This window comes from Aythya ferina, assembly GCF_964211825.1.
Source record: "Aythya ferina genome assembly, chromosome: Z".
Classification (NCBI taxonomy): Eukaryota; Metazoa; Chordata; class Aves; order Anseriformes; family Anatidae; genus Aythya; species Aythya ferina.
The window spans coordinates 22,150,317-22,163,444 of record NC_140299.1 but is presented as its reverse complement, the minus strand read 5'-3'; the positions used below and the strand labels follow the sequence as shown (position 1 = coordinate 22,163,444).

Here is a 13,128-nt window from a genome sequence, read left to right as displayed (position 1 = left end):
TTATTCTCTAAAAGCTGTGACAGTGTTTGTAAACCCAGGTATGCCTCTGCTCTTTAAGAAAATTACATCTCTCTCTACATAGAGAATAATACATAACAGAGCAAGTTGAGAAGAGGATGTAATAGCTATGAAATCCTATTAAATTAGAGATTGAATTTTAAGTTTCTCTTCTCAATAAGCTTAATCTCTCTCTTTTTTTTTCTTTTTTTTCTTTTTTTTATAAATAAACTGATTTGTAAAGTTTTCATACACACCAACGTGTATAGATGTCATTAGTCATCCTCTGCATTTTCTATGTAGAAGACCCTAATATTTAGACAAATCCTTAAATCTTCTGTGAGAGCTTACATTTGTCAGGCACTAGTTGTTCAGATATGGTCTTTGACTCAGGAAGCTCCTAAACTACTGATTGCCAAAAAGTGGCAAATATGCTAGGGAAGGCATCATTCTATGTACAGCCCGTTTTTTATTTTTTTTTTACTGACTTTCTGCTACTGGTTGCTGTCAGATTTGGGCTAGATGGGGTGATATGATCTAATCCAGTCCAGTCTCATAAGGTTTTATGTTTCCTTGCTACTTCCTTATCTTTGTCATCATCTCTTTCTTTTTTCTTTCTTTTTTCTTTCTCCCTATTTTTTTTTTTTTAATTTAAGTGTGGCTTTCAGTCTCTCCATTTCCCTAGCTTCTTATTGTAGCAAAAGTAGCTACAGCTAGAGTCTTCTCTTTTTGTTCGAATTAAACCTCTGTCCTCTGATGTCCCTTTAATATTCCAGAATTGATGTTCCCATGACCAAACTTTTCTTCTCCATGACTTTTCTCTTGGCCAATTCATAATGTAATGCCTTCACCTCAGCATTTCTTTCTCTTCCCACAACTGCCAAATTTTCTTCCAAAGCTGTCTTTAACAGTGCTAGTGGGTTGATCCTGTTTCTTTCCTTCTGAGTCTTTGCACCTTTCCTCTTTGTTACCCTCCTCAGTCTGGTAGAACAGGTGAGCCAAGAGGGAAATAGGTGCTGCCTGAATCAGGAGTGGGTTTGAGTCTCAAACATTAATGTATTCAAACAGGAAGCAACAAAGCTGTCTGCTAATTTTCCAAGGAGGATATCAACACAATCAAGATGAATGAACTTAATGTTGTCTGATATGGTGATGCCACCTTCTTGAAAGAAAGTCAGAGTGCCCTGCAAATGCTCGGGTTAGTTAGGTGACTAACTGAATGTTACAGATGAGCTTAACTAATTAAATGCTGGTGTGTAATGAAATTTTATAGTTTAGTAACATAATTAGCTATTTTTTATTATTATCTCTGCCTGAGAAAGCAATAGCTATCTTTACCAAGCTTTGGAAGATGAAATCGGTAGTGTTACCCAGAAGTATGCACAGTGCAGTGCTGCAGATTCTAAAGTAAAGCAGCAAACTAAGTGAGCCTTTGTCTCATCTCCTATCAAGTGTTTTCTGAGCAATACACTACCCTCCTGACTGTTTAATATTGGGGATGATTTAATGCATTCCTGCACCTAAATATTTTCCTTCCTTCTTGTTTTTCTTCCTACCAAATTAGGTTCCCATTGCAGATCCAATGCCATATGCACTATATCGCTCTTCCTGCTGAATTAAAGACTGAACCTCTATGTTTATTCACTACTCCTCTCCTTCTGTTTGTTTTCTACGCTGAATTCCTCACAGATAATAATAAGGTGGCTCAAATAGCTTTCCTCAGCTGTATAAGGGTGTGGATGTGAAGCACATCTTGTAAAATGTCTGTCAGACTAAACAAATAATTTCCAGAGGGTTTCTAACACCTACCAGTTGTTATGCATATCATATTATTATCACAGTTACCTAAAACAGTTTTAGATTAGCTAAATGTCAATCTCACAGCAACTGCACAACCTTCAGGACATCTTTGTGTATATGACAGGCTCCCAGCTGTGAAATTATTACTTAATTCTCTATTTCTAAATAAGCATGTATCTATGGTTTTCCTTATTAATAAAATAAAATAAAATAAAATAAAAAGACAAAAAAAATCCAAGTTAGGTTCTGCTACTCCTTTTCTATTTTTGTTGTTTGTATTAGTCTCTCTTTTTGAGTTTAAAAGTACATAGAATCAATTTCACTACTGTTTGTTTGTTTACACACTTTCAGTGCTATAGTTTTGAGGTATTGTATACTGGTAACAATGAACTGTATCCTTTTTTTAAAAAAATTCTTACAGACTTTAGTGTCTTAAAAGCATATATGTTTGAGGAAAAAATTGGAGTTTGTGATATCAATTTAAGAGAAGAGTCTTTGCTCAAAATCGCATCTGAAAACATCAACAGCTCTACTAAATCTGTGACATGTTTCTCATATATGTTAAACTGATGAAAGAACTTTAGTGGGGATTAGTCATAGCTGCCGAAAAGATTTTCCCGTGGTGTGCAGTGGTTTATGTTGGATAAGGCAGGTGCAGAAAACTCTGGCAAAGCATGGTCAGTGAGACAAAACTCGGGAGGTGTTATGTGTTAACATAAATGCCCCACTTGCCATACAGTGAAAAAAACATAAATAATTAGACTTACATAGTTTTCACCTAATTATGTTTACCTCTGGTTTTGCCAAGTTTCTAGCTGAGCTGAATTAGTTGTCACAATCTGTTCAGTTAGATATACTCAATGAAGAACTGGGAAGGAAGTTATTGCCACATCAGCTTTGAGAGGCAAGGCTGATCTTTTTAAGTTGTCTAGTGATACAGAGAAAAAACACGTTCACCTTAAATAACAGCAACCAGTGAAATCAGTCAGACACCACCTTTATAAGGGGACCAGGATTTGGTCCCAAATTGCACTATAATAGGGACATAAGACATTCGGCAGGATTTGTGGCCATATTTCTCTATGACTAAAACAGAAACACAAGTTAATGCTCTTGCTGAATGTTTCCTCAATGTAATATTTAGCAAAGACATGCGTAAGAGTACTGCTTTAATTAAACATAAGTAGTCTCCTACCCGGAAATTGCTGCTAGTTTTTGATGAGCCTGATAGGCCATCTCACATCCATGAGTTCGAGTTTTGTGCATTTCTGCATGCAGAGATGGACAGGTGACTGAGACATCCCCAATGGAAATTACCAGCTCCCGGTATAGAGCCACCTGGGTGTTGAACTCCTGGACAAGCTGAAAAACAAAGACAATTTACTTACGTGAGACAATTAGCTACACTGATAAAAACTTATTATTTTTTTAATTAAAACAAAACAAAACAACAACAAAAAAAAACCACAAACATGCCTAATTTAGGGCTTGTTCCTACTGCTTCCAGGCAGGCATGCATAGAGTACAAGACCAAGTGCCTAAGATTTAATAAATGACTAGGGCCTCCATGCCAGCTGCCTCTTCTGTGTGCTGTAAATGTTCATTTGCAGGAAAGTAGTGCTTCTGCTTTTAATCTCTGGAAGTGTGAGTTATTAGTCCTAAATATTAAGCAGACAGAAAACCAGCTGTTTTACTAGTAGCATGAGGTTATTTTTTGCTATCATTAAAGACAAAAATATCTCCAGAAATGATTGCCTTTGCTCCTCCTGCTTCCTGATTAACAGCACATTTAGGGATTGGAATGTAGCGTTTGCTTTTACACTGGAGATTTTGCTAATTTATTTTGTAATGATTTCTGTTCTGTCACTGGCCTCTAACCCAGATTTCAGACTTGAAACTGATTGGGAGTTATTGGCTGAGAAGATGTACCAGATACACTTTCCAGTTAGGATTCTAGAAAGCACTTTTTCCAATGTGGGGAGAAAAACAGACAAAGGAATAAATAAATGTTTCAACATTTTCACAGAAATTTAATACACAGCAGATACACACGGATGCTACTGGATACATAGGTTATTTTACAGTGATGGAAAGATCATTATTGTTTAGTTCCACTGATCACAATGTGGGATGATATTTTAAGGAAACAAAGCATTTGCTATCTTAAAGGAAGCACATCAGACCATTTGCTCCACATGGTGGCGGGGGTGGAAGGAAGGGAGCATTAGAACAAAATATGTATTTATCTTTGTTTTGCTAATTTGACCTCAATTTCCAAAATATAAAACCAGACAAGAGCGACTGCTAATAATTCTGCAGCCATCATTACCACCAGGAGTTCAACATATCCCAGCATACAAGCACAGTGAAAAAACAGGTCTGGGACCTGGATTCTATCAGTTTTACCAAACATTAAAGTCAAGCCTTCTAATTCTCATACTCAGAAACAGAAAATAAGTGAGTCACTTCTCCTGCAGAGTTCCATGCTGGCTCTTCATGCGTACTACTATAATTACTCTGCATAACTAAGAACTAGTATCAGGGCCAATTTATTTATTTATTTATTTATTTATTTATTTATTTATTTATTTTAAGCCACGTTTTCTCAAATTTAATTGTAAGAGTAGCAAATAGGTTTCACTGCTTCTGGAGCAGCAAAACAATCCCAATGCATTCCAACACATCTGCAAGAATACCACCACAACAAAAAACAACACCCCCCCCCTCCAAATTCACATACCAAACAAAGCCCCAGACACAATCTTCGTACTCTGCTAAATGTGGCTTCAACTCTCCTGTTCTGTAGCTTCGGTGGATGCAAGAAACCAATGGGGATAAAAAGATGTACTACATTGTGGTATAATTATTCCGTATTAAGAACATGAGAAAAGCTTCTCATCCTGCCACTGGTAAGACAGACACATTTTGCTGGTTCTCACCTGATATCCCCTGTCTAAACAGAGCATTCTCAGCACTGCCAAGGAAAACAAAACCATGCTGATATTGCAGCATCAAGACAGAACAAGAAAAAATGCACTCATTTGATCTCCTCAATCTCACTGCATATTGGCAATCCATCTGTAAATCGTATTATATTTCTAATCACTGAATTCTACCAGATAAAGAACGAAGAAAGGAAGCTAGCGGTTCTGTTTAACTAACCAAGTTAAGCTACTGGGAATGAGAGAAAAGGCAGGACCCCGTAGGATCCACTTGTTGGATATATTTATACAGCTACCGTGGCAGCTTTTGTTCTTTGGTGCACTGGGAGCTGCTGCCGATTTTGAAGTATCAGAGTGGATATCTGCCAGAACAATTTGGAGTATTAGAGAGAAATATTGCCAGAGTTCAGCAGAGCAGAAGTGGCAGACACATGTCCAATGCTACTGGACAGAGGTGTGTGGCAAGACCCAAATTTTTGAGGTAAAGTAGCAGCAACTACATTTGTTTTCTGTGACGGGTGAGATGAGCAATTTTGGGCCCCAACACCCAGTTGACTGTAGCCTGAGGAGCCAGATGCTGCTGGCTTGGAGGGAAGTGTCAAGATCCAAACATTTTGAGCACAAGTGGAGAAAAATGCTATATTGTAACATGATGTTCTGAAAAGAGCACAGGTGCGGGTGCTTGACCTGAGATTTTACAATTGCAGTCAGCTACTCTGGGTAGACTGGAAGCAGGTACCATGCATGTCAGGGAACGAATTTTGTGGCCTCAAATTCTGGATTCAGTTAGAAAGATTATAGGGCAAGAGTGGTTGTTGTTTTTTCCCCACTAGGACAGCAAGCGGAGCGTGTGCTGATGCCGCGGAAGCAAGTGCTCACCTGTTTAGGCTTCAGTGAGTGCAAGTCTGGGGACAGATCGGGCCGTATCTAGCAAAAAAAAAAAGCAACTCCACCCGCTGTCAGCGCCGCGAAGGCAGCGTGTGCGGGGCTGCGGGCTCCTGCGGGACCAGGAGCCGGGCTCCGGTCCCGACCCACCCGTACGGCCGGAGACCTCGCTTCTCCCTCCCGCCTCCCGCGACAGGGCAGCAGCCCCCCGGCGGGGGACTGCAGTTTTAAAAATAGTGCAACTGCACGTGATAGGAATGGGCGAGCTGCCAGCCACGGAAACGCTCAGAAAAAAAAAAAAAAAAAAAGAGAGAGAGAAAAAAAGGAAAAAAATAAAAGAAAATAAATAAATAAATAACAGCAATAATAATAATTTTTGTTTGTTTGTTTCGTTTCCCGCGGTACCCACCATCTTGCAGTCGTCCAGGGCTCTCAGCGTCGTGCAGGCGCCCTCGCAGCCGCTGCCCCGCCGCTCGGAGTCGCGGCCGTGCGGCGAGGTCCTGCTGCTGCCCGGGAATATGGAGGCGGCGGAGCGGGGGCGCTTCCTGCGCCCGCTCGCTGCAGAGCTCATGCACTCGCATCCGCCGCGCGGAGCCGCCGGCCGGGGAGGGCTGCGGAGCCCCGCCGCTCCTCGCCCCGTCCCGCCGGGGGCCGCGCCGCTCACGGCGGCGACAGCGGCGACAGCGGGTGGCGGCCGGGCGGCGGAGCGCCCTGCGGCATCGCCTCCGCTCGCGGCGGGGAGAGGCGGAGGGGCTGGCGCCTTCCCTCCTCCGGCAGCGCGGCTGTCAGTCCCCGCGGAACCGCCCCGCCGCCGGCGGCATGCTCCGCCGCCCTCCTGCCCGTAGCAGCGCCGGCCGTGCCCGGCGGACAGCGGCTGCCATCGGCGGCTGGCGACGCCCCCGCGATGCCCCCGCCCGGGGGAGCGCGCAGCTCCCTCCTCCGAGCCCCTCCGCCGGCAGGGGGCACGGGGGGAACCGGGGGGGCTGACGCCGGTAACAGCGCGCCGCCCCCCTAGGGCGGGAGCGGCTGCGGCGGCCGCCCCCTTCCCCGGGACGAGACCCCCTCCCCAGAGCCCCCCCGGCCGCAGCGGGGGCGAAGCGGTCCCGTCGCCACCCCGCCGGGCGTCGCAGCCCCGGGGGAGCCGTCCCGGGGCTCCCGCAGGCGTCAGGGCATCGCCCGCGGGGCTGCGGCCGAAGTTGGTGCCGAGTCGTCCAGAGGGTGGCTCTGGGAGTGTTTGCGAGGACTTGGTTCGCTGCTCGCGTTTGTTTGCTTTTCAGGGAAAACGAAAACAGAACAACGACAAGAAAGGGCATCTTATCTTGGGTCTCCGAACAAGCGGTTGGAGGGCGTGATGCCGCCGCTCTTGTTGTAGCATTAAAGGTTAAATAATGATCGAGTGGAGGAATTGTTCCCTCTCTGCTCCAGCACAGTGCAGTTGCCCTTCAACAGGCTGCTGCTGCTAATGCTCTCCTCTCTTCCGGCCGCGGGCCCCGGCAGGGCTGGGTCGGCGGTGGCTCTGCAGCCCCCTCCCCACGTCCCCTCGGTGGGTTCAGCCTGGGCCAGCTCTCCAGCCCCCAGGCTGTGGCTGTTCCTCTCTGCAGCTGGGTAGCTGCAGCTCCTTAGGATTTTACCTCTCTTCTGGTATAACTTTCCTTCTTCAGAACGTTAAACAGCATTTTTTTTTTTTTTTTAAATTATAATTACTTTTATATTCCACTTTAACCTTTCATATCAGTAACATTCTTGACACCCAAGGAATACCAAGCGTGTCACACACACATACCCAGCCTTGCCAAGGGGCCTAAATATGCCGTTGAAGGCCCTCTAGCAGGCTGAGTACCCCTCTGAAGGCTCTTCATTACTCTAGCACAGACACCCTGTCATCTGCCTCAGTCTGGACATTGCCTATCTTGTCTTCTTTGAAACTCCTTTTAGACATTTCCTGCCATTTTCCCGGAAATGGAAACTGCTGGATGTGTGTTAGCGTTGATGGGTTTTGCAGTGCTTGCAAGCACTGTCATCACATTCGGCAAAGCTGAATTGACCTTGTAATTATAATGCTACACTTGTAAACATACTACAAGATCTTCAGCATCCGGAGTAGTGAGAACTTGCAGTTTGCAAGTGCTATTTTAAGGACAGCACATTTTCTTTTGGTAGTAAACTTAATTCTATTACTCATATGAAATAAATGTTTGAATTCAGTGCTGCATAAACACAAGCTTTGAGCCAGGACATCATATTGCTTTCATACACAGACAAACCATTACCTAATGACAAGGAAAATATTTAAGTAGTGGCAGAAAGCAAAATGAATGCGTCTTGTCCTCACATTATGTATATAGAACAAAACACATATATTTGTAAAGGGAAATTAAAACAGTACTATGCCACATTAATGCTAATGTTTTAATCTTTGCTCATATATTGTTTTAGTCATATATTCTAGTCTTATTTTAGGTGTGTAAGAGCTACTGGAATATCAATAATGAAATAATACTAATACTACTAATAAAAACAACAACAATAACAGTAAATCTACCAAACAAAGTGGCATGTTTGCTTGCACATTACCTATCCTGGCTGAAGTTCTGTTCCCTTGAATCAATGGCAGAAGTCCCACTGCCTTTTAAAAAACTTAGCTCCTGGTTATAAATCTGCCCCGTGTAAAGCTGAGTCAGAGCTGAATTTTGCCCTGCAGACAACGTTTGGAACAGCTTTGAAGTCTCAGTCATCTACAGGAGGTTCACTCCTGTCTGCATTTTCGGTATGTCCACAATTGGAGATGGATCCGATGATCCTTTTGGTAATTTATAAGACCAAGGCTCTCATGATTCTTTCATAATTCAGATTTTGACCTCTGAAATCCTCACAGTGTGGATTTGGTGGCACCCTGGGGTTATGTTGGACAGGCAGGAGTGTTGGGCAACTGTTCAGTCTGAGGTGCAGAAGACAGCAGTGGTTAATGGATTACAACAGGCAGAGGCTTGCTTCTCCCTCCTGCAACATCCTCTGAAGAGCATGGGTGGGTGACCTTGAAATAAATTCAGGCAGTACTTGGCTCATTAGGATGTTGAATTCAAACTCCACTGCTCATAACAAAATACAAGTAAACATCTAGGTTTTGCTATACATAGCCTGCACTGTAATTCTAGAAAAATGAACTGAGATTAACTCTTTATTTGGGAATCTATTTTGTTCCATGTTGTTGTAATCTTTATCTAATCCATTTATTTCTCTGGTCATTGGTTTCTGGTAATATTTCCCAAGGGTGAGCAGAATTTAATGGACTAGAAAAGTTGTGAGACAGATGCTGATTAGCTGAGAAACGTGGGGAGATGACTTCAGAGAAAACAAGAAAGTGAAAAAGAGGCAAAGAAACAGAGGAGGAAAAAAGAGGACATTTCTACAGAAATAGGTACAGATACAGAAGAGAAAATCAAGAAACAGGTTTGGAAGAAAGGAAAGAAAAGTAATTCTGTATAATCTCCTTTGGGCAGAAAAATAAAGCATAAGATTTAAAGTTAGATTGAAAATGAAAAATTGAGAATAACAACAGATTTTTTTTTTTTTTTTTTTTTACATGTCTTTAGTATACAGTTTAAAAAAAAAAAAGTGAACTGACTTTCCTTCTAGGTAAATATGGAATGTTTTAAACAGAGCACAAACTTTATTCCCTGAAAATGAAGGGTCAGAAGGGTCTTGAGGTTTAGTATTCAATTTTTGTACCAGGCCTCCAGTGGAGTAAAAATATTTAACCTTCATAAATAACAATGTAATAACGCATTTGAGAATCACAGCTTCAGTGCCCATTTCTTTTTTATTAATCGTTTTCTCCAGGCTGGGAAGTTAGGAAAAGGAAAACCACAGGAGACGCTGTTATGGCAAGCTTCATAAATAAGTCTTTAATGGATCCATCACCGAGCCTTAACCTTCCTGAATCCAGAGACCTTCCAGTGATGCAGTGCTGACCAAGTTGAAATATTTGTACCAAAGATTGCACATCAGTACATTTTGTGTTTATTAGACTAATAACACGCTACAGAAAAAATATCATATTTGCCCTCTTTAAAAGTCAATACAGTGTTTTTGACCCCAAATGCAGTGAGTCTCTTTTTAAAATGTTTTAAACATTTATGCAAATATCTCTCAAAGCAAAGATACCTCTGTCCTATGAAATTTATATCCACAATACAGTGAAGACTGACACTGTATTACATGAGACTATAAAGAAAATACCAACATTTTTCCAAGGCTTGTTGTGTCAGTCTCAGCAAATCTATAAGTTTAGGAAACTAATGCCCACACAGTATATAGCAGAAGAGACACTGAGGAAGGGGCTTATCTTGCTTTGCAGGCAGTAGAAATATAAAGAAAAAAAATGCAGGAAGTCTGTAGCTGCCAGCCCATTGGCATGTTGCTCCTGGATATAAATGTGTGAAACAACAAGCTTAAACTAGCAAAATGTCAAAATGGCTTTAGTCTGCTTCTATGTTCCTTTTCTTTAAGCGTTGCAAAACACTGCATATGATGCATAAGTTATGCCCTGAGGATGCTAGAGATTATTGCACTGAGATTTTTGGCACTTAAGAACTACTACTTAAGTCAGGGAATGAAAGAAATTATAAATCAGATAATCCAGGATATCTTTCCACATTCTCTATTGCTTTTACAACATGTATTTACATATGCAGTTGCAACATGAGCTTATATGGAAACACTTCTGGGAGCACTCAGGTAGCCAGATAGCTGCCTCGTTCAAATTTATCCCATAAGTTATAGGATCTGAAGGCATGGAAATCTCAGATGGCCCATACAATCAGTTTTTTTTTTTTTTTCTTTCACCTCTCTATTTTGTTAAAAAATGTAAAATAAAAAACAAAATAATACTAATGGTATTAAAATAATGACAATCCTGTTATGAGAAAACAAAACAAAACAAAACAATAAAAAAAACCAACAAAGAACAGAATGCCTACTTAATAAAAAAAAAAAACAACAAACACAACATTAGCTTTACAAGTCTTCAAACTGCAGAAATTAGCAATTATTTCTGAAATTATTCTGAAAATAACAAGTTTAATACCAGTTTCTTGTTATGAAAGTATCAATGAGATAATTTATATTTGGCTTTAGTACAGTAAGTAAAGCACAATGTTTGCAATAAATAAATATAAATTTGCCTTATTTTTTTCTTTTTAAGGTAGAAAATATGGCATAAAAGCAAAGCAAAACACTGAGTAGAAGATAAAAGAAATCCACAGATAAATCTTTGTGTAAATAAAATAATCAAGAAGAATAAAATAATGAGTGTGAGTAATGTAATCAAGAAAAATATATTTTAGGTCATAAAGCATACACACACACAAAAAAAGCTTTTATAAACTATCTGTTTTTTTTTTTTTTTTTTTTTTTTGTTAATTATTTACATTTTTCATAACTAAAATGTCCCATAACAATTTTCATAAATGACTGGGTAGTAAAATATTAGAATAAATTCTTATACATAAAAAATCTGTACATTATTTATGGAATGGTGAAGATAAAACTCTCGAAGTAAAGCATTGCTATTATTAAAATTAGAATAGGATTAGATACAGAAAATAACATAACTTGTGAGGAGCTGTAAGACAGAGGAGTGAGAATATACAGCTCTATTCAAATGGATGTTTAAGAAACTAATGCCTGTAAATGTACAGGTACTTTGCTACTTTGAAAATGCAGAGTTTGGCATACAGTGGTTTGGCAGATTTTTGATGGATGCATAGGAGAAATATGTGGGGTTTGTGTTTTATATTAAATGTATAAATTGCTGTCCCTTGTGTAGTGAGGGAAAATAACTAATTAAAAAAAATGTCTAATCTTTTGAGAACCTAAGAATAACACATAAATACCAAAAGCATATAATCTTCATTGCCTTCGCTCCTATAGGAAAAATGCCTAGATCAATACAGAGGCCTTCCACTGTATCTTGAGGAACATTTAAAGTCATATTCTTTTCAGAATAAGCATAGGTGACAAAATACATAGCCATTGTTGTGACCATGTTTGCTCCGTAGACCTATGCAGTTATCAGAAATAAAGTCCTATATAAAACTTCTGGCTCAGTTAGGATAAGAAGTAGTTTGTCACTATGTCAGTTGTCAATACCGTCTTATACTCATCATGGATCAGGTGCTCAGTAATGGGATATCAACCAGCATAAGCTATGCCAACAAAAATGTTCTTGCTATATGTTATATGCAAACGTCTATCCTTTTTGTGGATAGATTGTTTTTATAATATTTTATTATTATTATTTTAAGATTAAAAAACAAACAAATATCTGATAACATTTAAAGAAGAACAACTATTTTCAGATTTCAAAAGCAAATCAAAGACAGTAAAATTTAATTACTGTATCTGATATGAATACCACACAATTATGCTGTTGCAGGGAATGATTCAAAGAAAACTCTCAAAGCTAGAGACCTAATGAAAATCTGGAAGCTAAATCAGACTGGACACTGGAAATCCTGTTTGTGTTATAAGATGATGAGAATACAGATGATAAGATGATGAGAATTCTCAAAATTAGAAGATGCGTTGGAGACATCAGTACTTAGATACCTCTTCTGTCTGCTATGTGAATTTGGTGTTTGTGAAAATGCTTTTACTGACTACTTTATACCTCCAATGTTCTGCCCATCATGACCATTCACTGCATACAAGTTTGAAAGAGAAGCTGTAGACTTACAAGGCAAACTTTGACTACAGTTTATCTGTTGTTAAATGTTCAGAAAAGATAAAATGTTGATTCTTAAAATTATCATTATTGCACTTAGAAATTAATGTTTTATTGAAATGAATAGAAATAGATTACGTCTTCTTAAGAGTCATAATTTGGATTGTTACTCTGCAGATTCAATAAATTTTCACATTTAGAAGATTATTTTAATAACCACATTTTCATATTTTCTTTAAGTGAAAGCTCAAATCACACAGAAAATGATGTGGTTTTCATCTAAGAATCATTACAACAAACCACAAACATTTGCTTATCTACTTTTGGTACATGGCAGGTGCAGCAGTTAATTTTTATGTGAAAATGCAATATGAGTTGAAACAAATGAACAGTGATTTCAGTGAGGGACTTTGAGCTATTTCTCTGCCTTGCAAGCTTTTTAGCTTTGCTGCTGTGAGTAGATGGAAATCACATTGTTCTTAACAGAAAAATATACTTCAAGTTCCTATATTGTACTTTTTCTCAATTGGGAATTATCAATCTGTTTGCACCAAGCTTGTTGACCTAGTATATTCCCTCTATCTTTACATTTAATGACTATCAAGTCAAAACAAAACAAACAAAAACGGCAACTGTTCTTGTCGAATGCTGTGCACTTCTGAGAATCTGGTTGTGCATCTGTCTCCTCTAATTTGTCCTCCTTTCTATTTCATAGATGACAGAAGAACCCTTTCTAATAATTTTGATTTGGGCTTTGCATTATAGTGTGATAAACAGCTT

General features: G+C 39.7%; 1 protein-coding gene across 1 annotated transcript in view; it reads right to left on the bottom strand.

The window, feature by feature from the left end:
• The window catches only part of RGS7BP (regulator of G protein signaling 7 binding protein), a 44,186-nt gene extending 37,351 nt beyond the window's left edge, over positions 1-6,835 (bottom strand). Inside the window, exons 1-2 of the mRNA XM_084503409.1 lie at positions 6,034-6,835; positions 2,993-3,159 (exon numbers count right to left, since the gene is read on the bottom strand). Of these exons, the coding sequence (XP_084359535.1) occupies positions 2,993-3,159; positions 6,034-6,195 (329 nt within the window). The 5' untranslated portion in view covers positions 6,196-6,835. The remainder of the gene's footprint in view (positions 1-2,992; positions 3,160-6,033) is intronic.
• Between the last annotated feature and the right edge of the window lie 6,293 nt (positions 6,836-13,128).